At 41.2% G+C, this 18,483-nt stretch overlaps 1 protein-coding gene across 5 annotated transcripts in view; it reads right to left on the reverse strand.

Moving 5' to 3' along the window:
• Window positions 1-10,167: 10,167 nt before the first annotated feature.
• MAN1A2 (mannosidase alpha class 1A member 2) overlaps window positions 10,168-18,483 on the reverse strand; it is a 143,991-nt gene continuing 135,675 nt past the window's right edge. The window contains exons 12-14 of one of the 5 annotated variants that reach the window (XR_008436046.1): window positions 17,154-17,269; window positions 14,457-14,693; window positions 14,267-14,336 (exon numbers count right to left, since the gene is read on the reverse strand). Coding sequence is in view for 4 of the 5 variants with exons in the window: in XM_053972127.1 (XP_053828102.1) it covers window positions 14,111-14,336; window positions 17,154-17,269 (342 nt within the window). In the remaining variant the exon portion in view is untranslated. Of the gene's footprint in view, window positions 14,694-14,888; window positions 14,968-17,023; window positions 17,086-17,153; window positions 17,270-18,483 lie in introns of those variants that run through there. The other 4 variants (XM_053972127.1, XM_053972128.1, XM_053972129.1 and 1 more) reach the window with 4 other exon arrangements.

Raw genomic sequence — 18,483 nt, forward strand, 5'->3', positions numbered from 1 at the left:
TTTAATTATTCAGCGCCCTAGACATTAGATAGTCCCAGTGCAAACATTACTATGTGCTTTAGTAACATCTTTGGTTAACTATGTAAGATCTGAAGTAGTAGAATAGCAGACACCAGAACTGTCAGTCATATTCTGGGGACACAGGCCCTCCACAAGGCTTTGGTTTCCTTCAAAATCTGCCTGTGAGATTACTTAATCCCTCCCTCCCTTCAGATGTGTGATGATTCACCTTTTCTGCCATGGTGACAATGATTATCAAACATCCTGAAGGAACACAGGGTGACTTCCAGGAGAGGCCTGGGGAAAGAAGGAAGGGCCACAACCACTTCGGGTGCAGCTGCTTTAGGCCCTGGCAGAGCATCAGCTGTCAGAGCTGTCCTGTCAGGCCTCACCCTTCCCTGCAGCTGGGACACTGCACTTAGATTTCTGTGCTTTCTTCTTCTCCATCCCCTTCCTCTTCCTTCCCCTGCAGGCACACTCTTATTTTATTTATTCCATTCTCTGCACACCCTTAGAAAAGCAAAATCAAGTTTAACACAGTAACACCCCCAGTTTTTCTAGGCTAATGGTATTTCATCCTAATGCTCAGTGAGTGCCAAGCAATGGGTGCAGCCATGGCTGCTCTGTTACTGAGGTAGGAGTAGGAAGGGCAATCCAGACATGGGGAATGAGAGCAGGAAAGGAAGAGGGAGAACAACAGCAGCAAAGCCACTATTTAATAGGGGAAACACTTCACATATCAAAGGGATGGGGTACTAAAACACATACCAGAAAACTGGGACACCTTTCCACAAGTTTAACAGAGGTCCTAAAATATCCACAAATGCTGCCAGAGAGAATAAAGGACAATTTTTCTTCCACAGTTCACTGACTTGTTTCCCAAGTGCAAGCTCCCATTGCCGGAGCTTTCTTTGCCATTTTTGCCTTCACAGGAAGACAGTGGGATCTTTTCATCTTTCCAAGAGCCTTGCTCCCAACAGTCAGATTTCTAAGTGCCAAATTCCTCCTTTGTTGAACTTCTTCCCTGTGTCTTGCTACCACATCCCTCCCTTCAATCCCCATGACAAACCACTCCTGCTTACAGGAATCTTATTCCCCACTTCTGTCCCTCCCTGAGCACCCCTGGGTTGGTATCTGTGTTGTCTTTTACTTCAGGTGGCTGCCCAAAATAGTGGAGTGCCTGCAATAAAATATCCTGGAAGCCCAAGGCAGTGGCTACCTGAGACATTTATCCTGCCGCTCAGAGGCACCAGAGCTGTTGTGTGCTGTTACCCAGTAACAAACACAAGCCAATGAGGATATGGCAAGGATACCAAGAGGGAGAACAGGCAAACTTACTGCAGAGGGTTGATTTTCTGCAAATTTGCACTCCAGTCTACTTTGCAGTAGCTTGTTTCTATACTATTACTCTTGGCAGGTTAGCAAAATGGTTACAAAATGTACTTGATCAGGAGGAGCCTTGTTGTTTTTACATCAGCTGACCAGGACCATTCTTCTGATTTAATTAGTTTGTCTGGCAATCAATAAAGCAAACTATTGGTTATCAATGAAGCTCCACTGTCAACTGGATCACAGTCAGTAAGAACTTTACTTCTGTATAAAGAATGGAAAAGAAAAAAAACATTAAGGCTGCTTTGATGGAAAGGTGTTTATTTACCCTGCAGACATGCAGAAAAAGATGAATTAGCAAATATATATAAGTGACACTTACATGCTACAGGCAAATTAATGACTTCTGGTTCCAGCAGGTACAAAAACCTACATTTGTAAAGACCACTATCTGCTGTTAAATATTTTTTCCCTGGAGAGAAGCAGAGTTTTGTTTGCTAAAATGGACCAGGAACTATAACATTTTGAATAGGTTTAGGAACAAAGAAGAAGCTCCAGAGGAACAGAAGCAAAAGTGGCTATCATATCAATACCAGAAATCCATGCCTGGAATTGGTATCATAAATATAGGATACAGTCAATGGAGGACAGTTGGATAGTTAATGCCAATGAGCACGTTCTTGTGAAAAATCCATTTCATCAGACAAGCATGTCACTGGTATTCTGAGTGTGTTGCAGACTTCAAATAATAATAAATTTTTTTTTACATTATGAAGTTAAATGAATTAAAACAGACCAAATTATAAGCATCCCAAAATTAATGTTAACTTTCTCAATTATGATCTTTAAAATTGCTTTTTTTCTTTTTTAAAGCTTTGGGTCAGTTCACAGGCTTTGTGCAGAATAACAGTGTGAAAAGTTATGTACAGCCCGTGTTATGTAGGAAACTAAAAGTAACAATTGTTTCTTGAACTGAAAAAATCTGTGAATTATACATGTAGATATATTATAGTGGCTGTAAAGCTAATTTGGGAAATGGGAGCTCAGTCAGTAGATTCCTGAAGTACAACTTCACCACTCCTCGCCATGACCCCTGCACTCCCCATGTAATACTCTTCTCCCTCCTGAAAGCTCTCCATCTGCATCTCCATCTCAGTTCAAAATCGACTGGATAACTGGAATTCATGTATGGCTGTGCAATGGATTTCTTACTCAGACCAGTGATTGCTATTTCTAGACATTCCTCATTCACATAACTAAACCTGTCTCATTTCTTAAATAAGATGTGTCTTTCCACTGCTGGCAGCAAGCACTGAATATTAAGCAGTTAAGGACTAATCTGCAAAAGGGAAAAGAACATTAATCAAAAATAAAGATTTATTAAATCTCCAGCTTGATCCTATAACAGGTGCCACTCAAAATGCTGAACATGCATTGTGGAAGACCATCGAGAGAGAAAGATTGGGATTTTTTGCTGCCTAAAATGTGGAAAGAAAATTTAGAAAGTTAAAAGGAAACAAAATACATGTGGGCGAAAATTGCTTTGAAATATTCTTGAACTTCAAAATTTTCAATGTGGTGATTTCATCAGAAGCTAGATATATATTTTTCTGATAATCCCACATGCAATTTTAGTTATACATTTAAGTTTAATTTATCTAGACCAGAAGCACACTGGATTTTTTACACGCACTTGGGCTTCTTTCTACATGCTCTATTTGCAAGTGCTGATGACATAAGGAATGCTGCACACTCACCACTAAGTCCAAGAAAGTTCATTTTTGGGGGTGTTTCTTTTGGTCCATCTTGGAATTGATGTCTCTTGTCTACAGGGCTCTTGAAATAAACTCTGGCACACAGCTATTGCTGCAGCAATGGTCTCTCTGGCCAGACACGAGCAATAATCACGAGATGACAACTGTTTGATCCCAATCACAGCATGGTAGGTTTTGCCTGTACAAAGTGGTTGAGGCGGCCGTTCTGCAGTGTGCAACTTCTCCTGCTTCTCCAGGAACTTTTCCTCAGCCCCCTTAAATGTACTGGTTATGTATTTACAGAGAGGAAGTAGTTACTTTTACAATGATCTCATTTAATTTGAACTCTCTGTTCCTGGCATTGCTATGAATGAGGGAAAGGAACCAGGACAACTTCACAGCAGGAGCTGGATCACCTCTTGCAACAAGCTCTGTGATTAACTGCAAACTGAGTGGTTCTCCTGCAGGATACAGATCCCAGCTGGGCTCTCCTGCCCATCAGTGCCTCCGAGCCTCCTCTTGGGCTACGGGAGCAGCCGGGAGCTCTGGAAGCCAAGGTGGGCATCAGGGGGCTGGTGCCAGAGGGCAGAGCTCCCTGATGGACTGGAAAGGCGGGTTGGAAGTAGCCACGGACACATCTGGGAGAGGTCCCGGGGTAAGGACCAGATCTGCATTCAGATCTCGCCATCCTTTCACAGGCAAAGGTGTTTTGGGCAAGGGATGTCCTGGAGCGGCCGCTGGGTGGGGTGAGTGCAGTGTAAACCTGGGACTTTCCCTGTGTGTCCCCTCCCCGCAGCTCCTGGGCGAGGACACAGCGGGATCGGAGCCTAGGATCAGGACTTGCTCCTCGGTGGCATCCTTTTCTTGGGAAGGGAGGAGTGTACGATCAGCTGTTCGGTAGGACTGGTGCTTTGCTTCACACAGCTTAGATCTGCTGGCTCTGTTGGTCTGTGCCTCTTACTGCCACAAGATGGTATCTTCAGCAATGGTTTCCCCTCACTTGCTCTGCAAAGCCCAACTTAATATTCCGACTGCGGAGTTTCTGTCTTCACAAAGTCTGCACTTTTATCACAAAAAAACACAGTGCAGGGTTGCTGGTGAGGGCTGCCTGCTGCTGGGTACGGGGGATCCAGACAGAGACAAATGATCAACCCCGATACATCATAGAAGGAAGTATTCGTCCCACCTCCTCTCCTGCTAACATTCTTGGGTGCTTTGCAACCCAAGACAACTCCTCTTACACACCAAAATTTCTCAGTGTCACTTTAAGGGAATGACTTGATACATGTATTTCAAGAAAACGTCTCAGGTTCATCCTCTGAACACTGCTCCAGTGGGAGTGATGCCACACTTAGCTGTGACAACACAAAAACTACAGCACAGCTGAGATAGCGTCTGGAAGAAGCTTCCAAAACTGGAATGTCACTGTCTAGCTTTTTGTTCCTGTCTGAGAACAAATTGGTTAATACATTGGAAGTCTGCTGGGTCTCTCTGTACAAGCAGATAAGTAGCACAGGATTAAAAAATCCCTCAAGTTTCTGCCTTGCTTCCTCCCTTCCAGCACTCCTGCACCAAGTGATGGAAGAACCACAGGTGACAGAGTCAAGGTCAGGTGTATGAATCCCATTCAAGTGTATGAATCCCATTCATTCATTTCCACTTTGGTGCGGAAAAATTATTCCGTCCCTATAAAGACCAGTGCAAGAATCCAAAAGTAATTGTGGGGCTCACATTTGTATCACAGGGACATTTCACTTGGATGTCCTGTTTCTGAGCGTTATGTTTTGTACCCAGTTACTGTGAGCCATCTCACTAAAACCAGGATGCTGCCAACTGTTTGAACCACAGCAGTCAACAAGATCAATGGCATGGTATGTCTGTGGAACAAAGATCCGTGTCTGCTTCACATTTAAGTTGTAAAAAACTAAAAAATTGTGTTTTCTGAAAAGCAAGTTGCCCTTAAGTATTTGTAGCTCAGGGTGAGCTTAATGCAGCAGTGCCCACACTTGATCATTTCATGATGCTGGAACTTCTGCCAGATTGGAAGATAAGCCAAGTTTTATTTTTCCTTTATTTTTAAGGGTGCTTTTCACCATTCTGAAAAAAAAAAAAAGGTCAGGGCTTGGAAATATTAAACTATGAGTGACACAATAGCTCGAGATTAAATAAAACCCCACACCTGCAGACATGGAAAAAGATCCTCAAACTCATTATTTAGAAGCAATCTCATAATTCTTGCAGCCTGACTCATCAGTTTTTGAAAAATCAGGCTTGTCAAGCAGCTGAAGTACAGCCTTTTTTCAACAGGAGCCAGTTAAAATCTCAAGGTGCCCACAGAGGTTACAGACCCTCCACATCAGGTGATTTTTTTCCCTCTGGGAAGAAGGCTCCTCATAGTAACAGTTCAAATCCCACATCACAAATGCATTTTCATCCTTTGTATTGATCTTCTGATCTGTTCAGGGCAGACTGCTGTGCCCCTATGCCTGGCTGGCTCTGCTCAGCCTCACTGACTCCGCAAACCAGGAACTTTGCACATCCTGGCAAGTTACACACACAGTGGTGGGCAAAGGCTGTTCAGTACTTGGGAGACACTGTGAGTGTTTGACATTTGGTGTTTGACACGGTGACATTCCAAATGTCACCATTCTGGAAGTCAGTCTGGTACTATTATTGAAAACAAACCATGACTTCCAGATTCTGAGCTGACCAGCACCAGAGCACACCCAGCCACATTTCCCAACACCCAGCCCGTTCCCAACAGCTCGAGCTGGCAAGAAGTTTCTACTGCAGGGGCAAAAAAAGGATGTGGGCAGAGCATCTTCCTCATGCAGCTAACCAGCGTCTGGCACCGAACATAACCTGTTCAGAGGGAACATCTCCAGGGCTACACACTGTGCTCTGTGAAGCCAGAATGTGCTTAACCCATAGACTTCTATTAAGAAATAGCATGAGCAGGATCTGGAAGAAATTTGAGGCAGTATATTGAAAAGTTTTCTTAGGGGACACACTTGAAAAAGCAGCATTTGTGTATTATTTAAGCTAATAAAAAGTCAGTGTAACAATGTCACCTGGATGTGGCAGTGAATTTTTCACTGTTGTCACTGAACTCATCAAAGCCTGCTTCACAGCAAACCAATTAATTCCACAAGTTGATGGCTGGTGTGTATTCAAAGATTTGGAGGATTTTTTTCCTGTGAAAAATTTCCACTTCAGTTGCAAAATACCTAATGAGAACCTGAAAACCTAACCTTGCTGTGATACAAGTAGAAGTACAGTGTGGGAGTCTGGCATAAGGTTTAGCAGACTGTAGTACTGATCTGACATAAATAGTTGCTCAAGTTACACTGGTTGTAAGATTTGAGCACACTAACAGCAAAAATCTATGGATTCTTTAAAATTAAATTAAATTAAATTAAATTCTTTAAAATTAAATAAAAATTCTTTCAAATTAAAATTATGTGCCTGGCTAACGTGTACAAAATGCATGACCATGTATCAGTGCAGAGCTAAGAGAACACTTGCAAAAATGCCAGAGAACTGTCAGGGAAATCCCTTGATGTGAACATTAACTAGTGTAGAAATAGCCTACAGGCATAAAGCGCCTCAAGAAATAACAGGATGTGTACCCAAACAAAGGACAAGATGAGCCATCTAGACCTGGGTGCAAAAAGAATTTAAATGCATGCAACAGAGAGTATCTTCAGAGATTCTCTCCTGAGGGTAGGGTACTGATGATCTTCTCTTATTTTGCTGTGTAAGAATTACTGCACAAAGGACTCTATTTGCAGACTGTACCACTCCTTTGTTTTAATATAATATTCTTAGTTACTTGGGTTTTGTTCAGTAACAATCTTTAGATCAAAAGAGATTGGTGTCTCTATGTTGTTAACACTGTGCTCCAACATGCTGCAATCTGTTTCTGATTTCTCCACAGAAAATCCAGTGGCGAAAGGTCATTGGATAAGCATGTTAGAAAACTTAATAGGAAGTCTTTTGGTGAATTTCTATTCATCATTACTCAAACAGCATAGCAAATGTGAATGAGTAAATCCCATCCATGAAGTTATGAAAGGCTTTTGACTTCCTGATTCAATGGCATTTTACAATCGCCCTGCCCTAGAAACAGATAACAGAACAAAGGAAAGAGCTTTTGTAAATTCAACCCTAGACTTGGAGATCCCACAGGAGTTCTGGAACGCAGGACAACAAAGGACCTACATCCTTGATTCAGGTACACGAAACTGCAGGCAAACACAAAACATCATCCTTTTATTCAGCAGATAAACTTGTTTTCTACTCCTAGGATCTCATTTTCAGAAATTATTCAGGCATTGCAGGTATCAGTTTATGTGGGGCTTTTGTGCAAGGTTTGTCCTCCAGGAAAAAACAGCTTTTTTCTCTTCCAGGCTGACCAACCACTTGATGTGTTGTGGACAGCAGATATCCCCTCTGTCAACCTTCCACTTTGCCAGGCTGAATTTCTCTCACCTCTCCCGATTCCAACTCTCCATTCCCTGGTAAGCCTCAATACCCCTGTCTCCACTGACACAAGTCCTCCTGAATACAGGTGGACCAGAACCACAGACCACATCTCAGAGGTGTTCACTCATCTCTGCATAGCACTGACATGCTTCTTGTTTCAGCAGAAACACCCTCTCAGTGCACGGATGCCTGTCTCCACTATGAGGCTCCTTGGCAAAGCTTGTTGTGCTCCCTGACAGCCACTATTGATTCAATGAGTGACTAGACTAATTCCAGAGAACAGACCCCTCCCATGGATGTCAAGGACTATTAAACACCAAGATAACCACCTATGGCTCAGGAAGCTGCAGATCACTTCAGGATACGTTCGTGAAGTATCAAAATTCACTTTCCTGCTTTTCTGTTGCAATTTGCTCTTGATCAGAGTTAAGATATAAGGTCAGACAGACCTTAGTTTTGACTCAGCACAACCATTTTAATTTTCACTTGCTTTTTTCACCCTGCATTGGTGATCTGTGTATTATGGCAGACTGTATGTTCAATTTTTTCTGTTACCGATTTCAGATTGGCAACACCCCAGATTACAGTGAAAGGTTTTGTTCCTGGTCCCAGGAGGAACAACTTTACACTTCCAGTTTTTAAATTTCTTTTGTCCTCTGCTATTCCAGGGCTCAGCATTATCTGATCCTTCATTGTATTGACAATGTATCCTTCACTGTATTGACAATTCTTTCTAGATTTTTCTACAAACAAATTCTTCTTACCATTACACACAGACATCATACCTGTCACCCATAACTACCTGGAAACCACCCTAAGAAAGCAAACAGTGACACTATTGGTACACATGAACACACAGTGCTTTTCCCTTCCTCCCCAAATTCTTCCCTGAATTTTTACCTGCAAGTAAGTTTGGCTATATGAGTGACTGCTCTTTCGCAAACCATTTCTCATGGGAGTTGGCTCAGCCTGAAATATTGTCAAAAAGACTCTTGCTTTCATATTAAAAAAAAAAAAAAAAAGCAAGCACACCGTCACCAGCCTTCACACATCCCACACGTGAACCAGCACAGATAGAGTAATACTTCCTTTCCAAAGCCCACAGAAAGCCTATGGCTTTGCACTGAGAGAAGCCAGCTCCCAGAGCTACAAGACAAAGGCTAAAAATAACCCATTAAAGGATTAATTTCAGGATTTTTAAATACAGCTAATTAATATGCATAGGAAAGGCACATGGTCTCCAGGAAGGAGCACACACTATCACAGAGTCTGCAAGAGAAGGGAGGGGGGGGTGGGTGACATGCAGGCAGAGCGCCAACGGAGAGATAAAAGAGGATATTCCCTATATATATCCCTTGGGCAGAGAACATGCAAAAGAACGTCTGTTTCAGAGGAGGTGGAAGCAGAGGCGAGAAGCACTTCACTGTTGAAGAGGCACAGACAATGCAGTGCAACCACAAAGGACAGGACACACCTTGCTACAGCAAGTGAAATCGAGTGAGGTAGCTCAGGGGCTGAGGACACCACAGGGAGAGCAATGGATGCAAAAGCTGCTGCTTTGGAAGTGACGCTGCCATTGGGAGCTGGGCGCATGGTGAACGCACCAGTGCAAGAAGCTACGGAGCAACAGCTGGATGGAAAACTGGATGTCAAGGTGGATGGCGTGGCAGTACAGGAGGGGCCATGTGTTGCACTCAGTCATGGCACTTTTGAGGCAATTTCCTCTTATGATCATTGCATCCTGAAGCTGAAGCACCCTGGGCAGGTTGGGCATTGGATATAAAGCAGGCACAAGGACTGGCAGTCTTGGCACATCACAAAAACAAGGTACCACGTATGAGCAACATGGGTGACGTCAGACAGAAAGGATCATCTACAGTTAATGTGAATCAGAAAGCAGATCTGGTTATTCACTGGCTGTACTGTAAAAATATAGAGCTATAGTAGCAGTTCTGGAGAATTTCAAGGTGCAGAGGGAAAACAAGCTCAGTTGAAAATAAGCTCTGCACCAATTTCAAGGTGCAGAGGGAAAACAAGCTCAGTTTCCTCATACCAGTTTCCTTGTGAATAACACTTGGAAACTTTTTCCATTTCCCACACAGCAGAGGAATGGATGGAGGACAGACTTTATTGCCCAACTCACTGGCTACTGAAGTCACAAGAAAAGCTGGGGGTTTAACCTGGTGGCTTAATTATTTACTACAACTGCTTATCTGCCTGACCCTTTACTCTCATCTAAAAGCATCTTTGAACCTTTTAGCCACTTTCACACAATTTGAGAAATGGGGAGAAATCTCAAACTTTTGTGAGGTTTGGTGGCTTTCACAATGGCACCCAGGAACAGCCTCAAAGTGTTGTGCATGAAGCTGCATCTTGAGAGCCATCTGAGCACTACAGGGACCTGTCAGAAGCAAGTATAGGGTACAGGGGTTTAATTTTGCAACAAGGGGTCTTGATACATGTTTAAGTTGACAAAGTTCTTAGCAGAGCTGCAGGGGAAAGAATGTTGCAACACCACCAAGCCTTTGGAATAGGGTCAGCTTCACAGTTCAGTGCTACAGGATGCTGCTGTTGGAGGCAAAGGAAAAAAAACACACCCTTTTCACTTAAAGACATTCTTTATTCAATCTTTTTTATATACAATATTATTTTTTTTTATCTGTAAAAAGTACATATGCAGGATTCCAGGTCAGAGGCAGAAGGTTTCCACATCAGAAGATAGACTTTTGCCCTTTTATTATTTTGGAGGAAAAAATAATCTGTCAGTTTTAGACAAAGCAAGAATAAAGGCAGAATGCAAATCCAACTTCCACCAAGCAATTAGGATTAAAGGCAACAATTCACTGTAACAGGTCAGGCTGTCTCCTCTGACTTTGGTGGTTCCCAACTTTCCTGGGCAATTACAGAGCAGTTTGTTAGAAGGTGCTGACAGCTGAAGCAGCTCGTGCTTATCATCTCTGCTACAGCTGTATGCACACAACTTGCAGAAGAGCCTGGGCTTCCTCTTTGTATGGCAACTCAAACTCTTGAGTCAGAAGACTCAAAATTCAAAGGAGTGAAAATTCTCAAAATTCAAGGAGTGAAAGAGGGATGTCTTACTCAGGGTGAACTGATCTCCCACCTACAGTATGGATCAAGAGCTTGCTTTCATTTTTCTCTGGTATCAAGAAGCCTGTTTCTTATTTGTCCTCTTATAAACATGGGCTAGGCTTAGTAGTGTAAATACCACCAGGGCTTTTCTTAGGGGGTGCACCTCGAACCTTAAAGGATGGCATTACACAGAGTGTGTAATTATTGCCACCTTTCAGAACCCAGGCAATATTCAAATCTTGTAAAATACTGTGGGAGAATATGTCAGTGTTTGGGAGCTAGAACACAGTGATCCACAAATTTGGAGCAGGGAGCTGAAGGAACAGCAAAGGTGTGACTGGCACAGGGAACTACTTGCTCTTCCTTCTACTCCAGGGCACTTGCTATTTTCTGTACTTTCCTTGAATATTCAGTTTGGAGGACTATATTGTGCAGCAAAATTAACACTCAGAATATCATTCAAGAGCTTTTTTTTTTTTATTTTTTTTTTTTTTTATTTAGAGGACAATGCTAAGAAGTTGACTTCTTGACTGTAGGACATGCATAGCTCCAGGGTTGTTAATGGAAGCTGCAGAAATCTGGCCTCTTTGAAAAGTCAAGCTCTAATTGTTAGAAAAAAAAATTACTGTTGGCAGATCCTGACCAACAGGTAAGTTTGAGGCTTGGATTAGGAAAAGAATCATACATCCTTGTTTTGACTGCATGCAAACAGGAAATAGACAGTTCTGGGATTTCCAGGCTCTTGCCCAAATCCAGTGTGCCAAAAATGCACATGATTTTCTGGTTTTTATTTCATTCTGTATGGGGAGAGGGTATTGTAGAAGTTGTAGAATGGGACAGCTACCTAGAGAAAATGAAGATTGTTTTGTTAGAGAGTACAGTGCAAGACTCAGAAACAGCTAGGACTAAAAAGTCATTTTTGTGCTTAAATTTACACTCTTATCTTCAAGAAAGTAAGACAGCAGCAACAGAATGAAAATGGCAACATTCTACTGTACCTTATGTACCCAGAGGGAAAACAGTCTGAACTTTGGGTTGCACATAATGCCATTTTGCAGATCAGAACCTACTTTTCTGTGAAGGACTCAGAACGAGGGCACATCACTTCAGTCAGAAGTTTCAGTATCTGTGGTGCTTGGTAATAAAGCGTGTACCTCAGCCAGAACACATAACCTCCAAACTCTGCTTGATCTAGGAAATCTCAGAATGAAATTTATGAAAGACACAGCAATTAATCCTTAAAATGCATTATTTTTGATAGACTCTGCACATCATTAGCTTCTGGAGGAAAAGGCCAGTTGGTATTTTAAAGAGTGATGGAGAATAAACTGACTGTTATTGGGGTAACTGGAAAACAAGAAACAAGTGTCCTCTATTTGGTACCTGCTGCTTATCTACACAAAGAAGAAATAGCAGTTCTGTACATCTGCTTTGAAAAGAACACCATCCCATAATATGAAATGGCTTAGTCTTCAATTCAGGCATTTTTGTGGTAGTAAGTTAACCCACTAGGATTCATGGAGAAGTTAAATTTGAAGGGTTTCTCTTTAATTCACAAGAGGGAGATGGAGGAGGAGAAGCAAGTTTGCTGTTTCTGGGACTCCTTGACCTTCCTCTGAACAGACTGGCAGCCATTTTACACCTACATTTATCAGCTGCTTTTATTATTTTTTCTTCTTTCTTTCTTTCTTTTTTTTTTTTTTTAACAGAAGGGTTTGCTTTTCCTCTTTCTCTATATACCCAGAGCCATGTAGGAGAACAAGGCAATCGAGTGCAGTTTTAAACTAATAACAGTTCTCATAGGATCAGAAAAACAATCTGAAAACACAGGATATCTGAACTTGGGAAAATTAAAAATTACTAGTTCTTCAGTAAGTCATTGAATAATAATTACAAAAATAAATTAATGTGGGGCCAGTAAGAAGAATTCCTTTATTAAGCTACTTCTAATTTTAAATAAACAATTACTGAAATCAGTTTTATTTACTATATTAATTACTTTTTAAGTTCTCAAATTATTTTTTAGGATACTGCTGAAAATTACAGTAACAAAGTAACTGGTATTAAGGTACAAACATTGAGACTGAAACTTTCCCCAAGCCCCATGTTTTCTTCCTCTTAAACTAAAGTAACTGTCTGGAAAAATCATCTAACAATATTTTTACTCAGATCATATGATAATTTCTATGTTTACATTAGTGACACAGACAAATGAAGATTAATTTTGGGGGGAAACTCTACAGTCAGATGTATTATAATATGATAAGGAGCCAAGTTTTTTTATATAAAACCTAATATAAAACATTTTTGAGGAGAGAAAATAGCACTCACTCCCTTTAAATCTGATGCTGTACTACTGTAGCTCACTGAAAAGTTCTCCCACTTGCTTCAGTGCAAAAACATCATCAAGATTTTTTAAAGACTCAACCTGTGCACTAATTAGGAGGGAAACCTCCACCTAAAGGCTGTTTGTCAACAAAGGGGCCAGTCACCATGGCAAAAAAAAATTGAGAGCTATATAGGGGAATAAAAAGAATAATTTGAGCTTAAGAGTTCTGAACAACAGTAAGAAGAGATCAAGAAAGACAAAACTTATAAGATAAAAAATCTGGAAAGATGAAACTTTTTTTAGCAAAAAAATGAAGATTGAAAAAGACTCAATTTAAGTGATACTATCCAGCCTAGCCATGAAGTACTTGAAAATACCCCATACATTTAGCAGCATCATAAATTAATGAAAGAAGAGACTCTTCAGTTTCTTTTTCCAGTCACATATAAGAGATGTTAGGCTGCTTCCAAAGATCATGTTGGATTTGTACTGGAGCACCCAGAAGAAAAGCAAGTTTTGTAAAGTCAATCAAAGGCAATTTTAGGCTTCTGTCAGACACACATATACCTGCAGAGAAGGTTCTGTGAATAATATCCAAAGAATGAAATGTAACAGACTGTGTACAAAAACACAGAGCAGCAAACTCTCACTGCTTAGCTCAAGGGGAGCTTCTTTTAGTTCCATATACTGTATCCTCCTATATAAATCATGAAACAGTTATGCTCATGTTGTCATCTCTGTTTATTTAGCTGAAAGAACCAGGACTAAGAAGAGAATGGTTTTTTTCATGTGACATAATTTGTGAGGAAGGGAAACTTAGGCTCCTTCCTACTCCTGTGATACACTCCAGACTGTGACTGAGCTTGCCAAATGAGCTAACCCCACTCTGCTGACAGTGAACTACAAGCCAAATGCTTACTAATTGTTTTTTCTTTTTGGATATAAGCATTATTTTGAAAGGGAAAATGAGGAGGCAATACTTTTTGTACTTTAGAGTTTAGGTCTAACAGATTAGAGGTTCTGAGAATGGCTGCCAGTCTGGACAGATGCTCCTCAGAAAATTCAGACAGGTACAGAAAGAAATTCAAATCCTGATGCTGCTGGTGCAGTGGTGTCGCTTTGTTCATGCCATCATAAAAAAAAAAAAAAAGGAAAAAAGAAAGGAAAATAAAACCAAGGTATTTGGAACCCACCCAATCTGAAGAGGTGACTGTGTGTTGTTCCTTGCAACAGCAAGCAGCAAGTTCCTTTCCCTGGATGGGAAAGCCTCTTCTTTTTTGTGCTGCTGCATTAATATTATCTGTAGATTCCATGTCTCACCAGGGTTCAAAGCATGTGAAGTCTCCGTCCTGCAAAAATCACACTCACGTGTTTTGGTCATGTAGAAAACAGAACTTTTAACTTATTTATATGTTGAAGAGCTGCGTTTCCCATGCCAATACTTGCTTGACTCAGGGGTCTAGGTTTACCAAGTGTCTTGTCTGTCTGTCTCCCCTCCTGCTAAAGTCTCAAGTGGTCCATGTAAACAAAACAGAGCTGAAAACAGTCTCTCATCCTCTTCATAGAGCTGCTTTTATAGATATGCAGGATTTCCTGACAGTGTGGTGTTGGCTAAATGTAAAACAGGCAGAGGATGAGCTTCTGTGTTAAAAACCCAGTTGTCTAATGGTAGAAGATCATCATTGGAGAAAAGCAGATACAAATACCTGGATACCAAGACAGAGATGAAAAACATGGGTATTAAAGCAGAGCACAAGCAGGCAGGGGCAACAGACCATCTTCAGGCCTCACAGTTCAGCAGCTACAGCTATAAACAAATTACTTGCTTTCAATCTTTTTACAGCACACACACAACCTTCCCTATTATGATGATCTGAAGTAATTTTTATTATGATCAAGTCCTTCAATAAAAAGTTGTTTTAAACACAGCATTTTAATCTTTCCAAGAAACTTTTGTTTTTCATGTCTCCCTTCAAAGACCTGCAGTGTAAAACAAACATCAAGACACCAACCACAAGTATTTGGGGGACAGGACAGCAGAGAAGAAATTGTCAAATAGCTTTTCTTAATGGAGTAAAACCACCTGGAAATGACTAATCCTCTTTAATCCAAATCAAAGATTTCATGGCAGCACAAGAGAAGCTACTAAAGCAAGGCAGTATCTGATTTGTCATCGGTGTTCTGGAAGCTGGTTCAGCTTCTGGTGAGAGGAAATGGGACAATAGATTGTGCAGAGGGTTTTCACAGATGTTGTACATCATAATAAAATGCAGAGGACATGAAGCATGCAACAAAATAAGGATTACTGGGCATATGCAGAAAACAAGTATTTGTTGTTCCTTTTATCTTAATGCACACTGTTGAATGTGGCTGTGCTATAACTCTGTAGGACATACTGGTAGTAGGGATCTGTCAAAGTTTCCTAACACAACAGCTAAAACTCAAACGACATTTCCCTTGTTACAGAAAACCTGGCTGTGTGAGTGCAAGCACAACAGCGTAGGTGTACAGGATCTCTCACCTCCTGCTTGCTTTCCTGCCACCCAGAAAAAGACAGCTCTTGCACTTGACAAGGAAAGGGTGTCATTCCCATTAGTGGACTCTGCCACATCCAGAATGCGCACACTTGTTCTGCCGTTCCTTCGCTCTCTCTCCATCGGACACTGGGAGTGTCTGCTGCTTTCAGCCCTGTGTCACTGCCTGATGAATTCTTCTGCTGCTTTTATTTGCCAGCTCAATCCACAATCCAGTCAGTGGAGCCCTACTTTTTCTTTCCTTCCTCATCTATTTACTGTTTACAAATAAAAATTTCTTGCAGAGATGATTCAGTTTTATCACACATATCTTGTCTCCTTCTTCACACTCTTCATTAGTCTTTAAAGCATCAGGCCTTTCCTTTTCTCAATACTTCTGCCTCGCTCTCTCCTGCTGCAGCTCTCCAAGCTCTTTCTCACCACAGCAGCAATATTTCATTGTACTCAAACTCACCTTCCTCATTTGATTCACACTTTTCCTTTGAATAACTTAAGGAACCTATTTCTCCATCTTGATCCTTGCCACTCAACAGGTACCTTCATTCCAGGTACTGCTCAAAACTCTCAAATTTGCTGTGTATCTCCGATGAATTGAAGTATCCAAGCAGCAATAAAGCATATTTGGGACAGTTACCAATTTTGAATTTGAGAGGAATGAATATGCAGAAGTAATCATCAATAGCAGAAAAAAACTACAGCATGTATTACTTAAGACATATTTTATGCCCCTCTTCTGAGAAACATCTTTGTTTTCCTCATGACATCACACCAAACCCTTCCATCTTTATTTTCATTTGGGCTATCTCATTGTGAAACCAGTTTCTGGTTTGGGTAATGCCAATTGCATCAATGTCAAAAACATCTAATATCCAGCTCCTCAATAAACCTTCATTTTGTTCCACAAGCAGGAAATGCTCCAAACCAAAAGTCAGTAAAAATTGCTGAGTTCTTTCCTAGAACTGCCACCATCTGCAATGCTTGCACTATAGTATATCCTGTTACTCAATGATGCACCAGTGAATTTTCAGATCTCCCTGTGATTATTTAAGATGCAGACAGGATTCTGGTGATACATCAAGAGTCATCCTTGCCACCACAGAAACGCCTTAGGAGCAGATTTCATTCTCTTATTTGGCTTTTATAGGCAGATCAATCATACATCATCAGCTCTTAGAGAAGTACTGTTTCTCTGACCTCACCTGTGTGAACCTGCTGCCTCTCTCTTTGGGACCACTGCTTTTAGTCTCCAGAAAATGAACTTGAAGGAGTAAGTGAAATAAAATTAAAGAAGACAACAGAGGAGGTAGCAGTGTCTGACTTTCTTTTTATAATGGTAACATGAGGCAACAAAGTATTGTGATTACCTAAAGGAATTTGGTAAGGAGCCAGCAGGATAGAATAGCCACACTATCCCCTTAGACACGATGAACTTGGAGTTCCTTTTTCCCACTGAAACACGCTGTGATGCCTGAATCAGACACAAAACCTGCCATTTTCAGGACCTGCTTTTTATTCCATTTGGTGCTCCTAATATTCAAAATCAGTATTTGCCTCATTTAGCTACCTGTGGGGCATCTTCTAGAATTTAGATGTGAATTTTTACAGAAAGATGCAGAAGTGAAAAGGACTTACTTCAACGTTTCAGCAAGAAAAAAACTCTGCTGTACATCATCATATGTAGGAGATGAGGAATACACATCCTTGACACCAGAAAAGCCACCACTAACTCGGCAATACTTGTCAATTGCCTGCAAAAAGGAACGGAAAAGACACAGAATTTAACTGTAGAACAAAATTTGGAAATTTTAAAGTATCAAGCTTGATCAACAAAGACAGTGGTTCTTTTTGTGCTGCATTTTTCTGCTGTGAATCTCTTTGTTGAAAGATGCTATGGACATTAACAGTTTATGCTGAAAATAAAAGAAAAGGAGACTGGACACATACAGAAGTCGCATCCTTCTAGGGTTATTAATGACACCACATTTGGCAAACTGCTACATGCTAAGAAAGGATTCTGGGGAAGAACACTTTCTTTCCTGGATATTTACTGTTGGCTGATATTGATGACATGACAAGAACTCCACAGACTTTTTCTCTGAGCTCATGCTGTTCCTCATCGTTGACACTGGGTAGACCATCAGTCAAATCAATGGAATAAGTGCTGTGATGTGCACAGGAAGGTAACAAACATCCCTGGATTTTGGAGCTGGAAGAGTCTGAAGAGTTATAGGAATTCTTTGATTGGTAGCTAGTCATGGAGACTTACTGAAAGTAGAAATAAAATACTGTACTCATCTTTATGGACTGTTGATTCCATCCTGTAACTCCGCTAGCTGCTGCTTCCTCCCCTCATCTCCTTCTCTTACCCATGCTATTCTCAGTTTCCTGTTTATACAGCTGAAACTCAAGTCACCTTGCGTGCTGGACGGCAGCAGACCTCTTTACCTTTAAAGCATGGAGTTTAAATCCATGCACAATCCATGAAGGAAAGGGCCAATGGATTCTCCCCCCCCCCAGCTCAAATACAGTACTGTGAAAAGCACAGTGGAAGAGGAGGAGACTGGAAAGAAAGTGTTAGTAGCTCAGAGCACCTCCCGCCTACACTTTCATTATTCCACTCGCACACACGACCTTACAGCACACAAGGATATCAGCCATTAAAACTGGCTCTGAAGAAACAACTCTGAAATGATTCACAGGTTATTTGTGCTTCCCTGCTGCTTTGACTGTGCTTCCTCAGCAGATACCAACTCTTTTAATAGATTCATGCAGGGACAGAAAAGAAGCAGGTATGAAGGAAAATGTTTGTCTTGGGATGTCTGTCATTACCAACGACTGAACACAGCCACCTGTAGCTCAGTAATCTATGATTCAGCCTGATAGCCTTGCGTGAAGCTCCTCTCCACATGGTGCTTTAGGCCCACATTTCTGTTAATTCTGATTTTTGCTAGTTATACTCAGC

This window comes from Vidua macroura, chromosome 2 (assembly GCF_024509145.1).
Source record: "Vidua macroura isolate BioBank_ID:100142 chromosome 2, ASM2450914v1, whole genome shotgun sequence".
In the NCBI taxonomy this organism is placed as follows: Eukaryota; Metazoa; Chordata; class Aves; order Passeriformes; family Viduidae; genus Vidua; species Vidua macroura.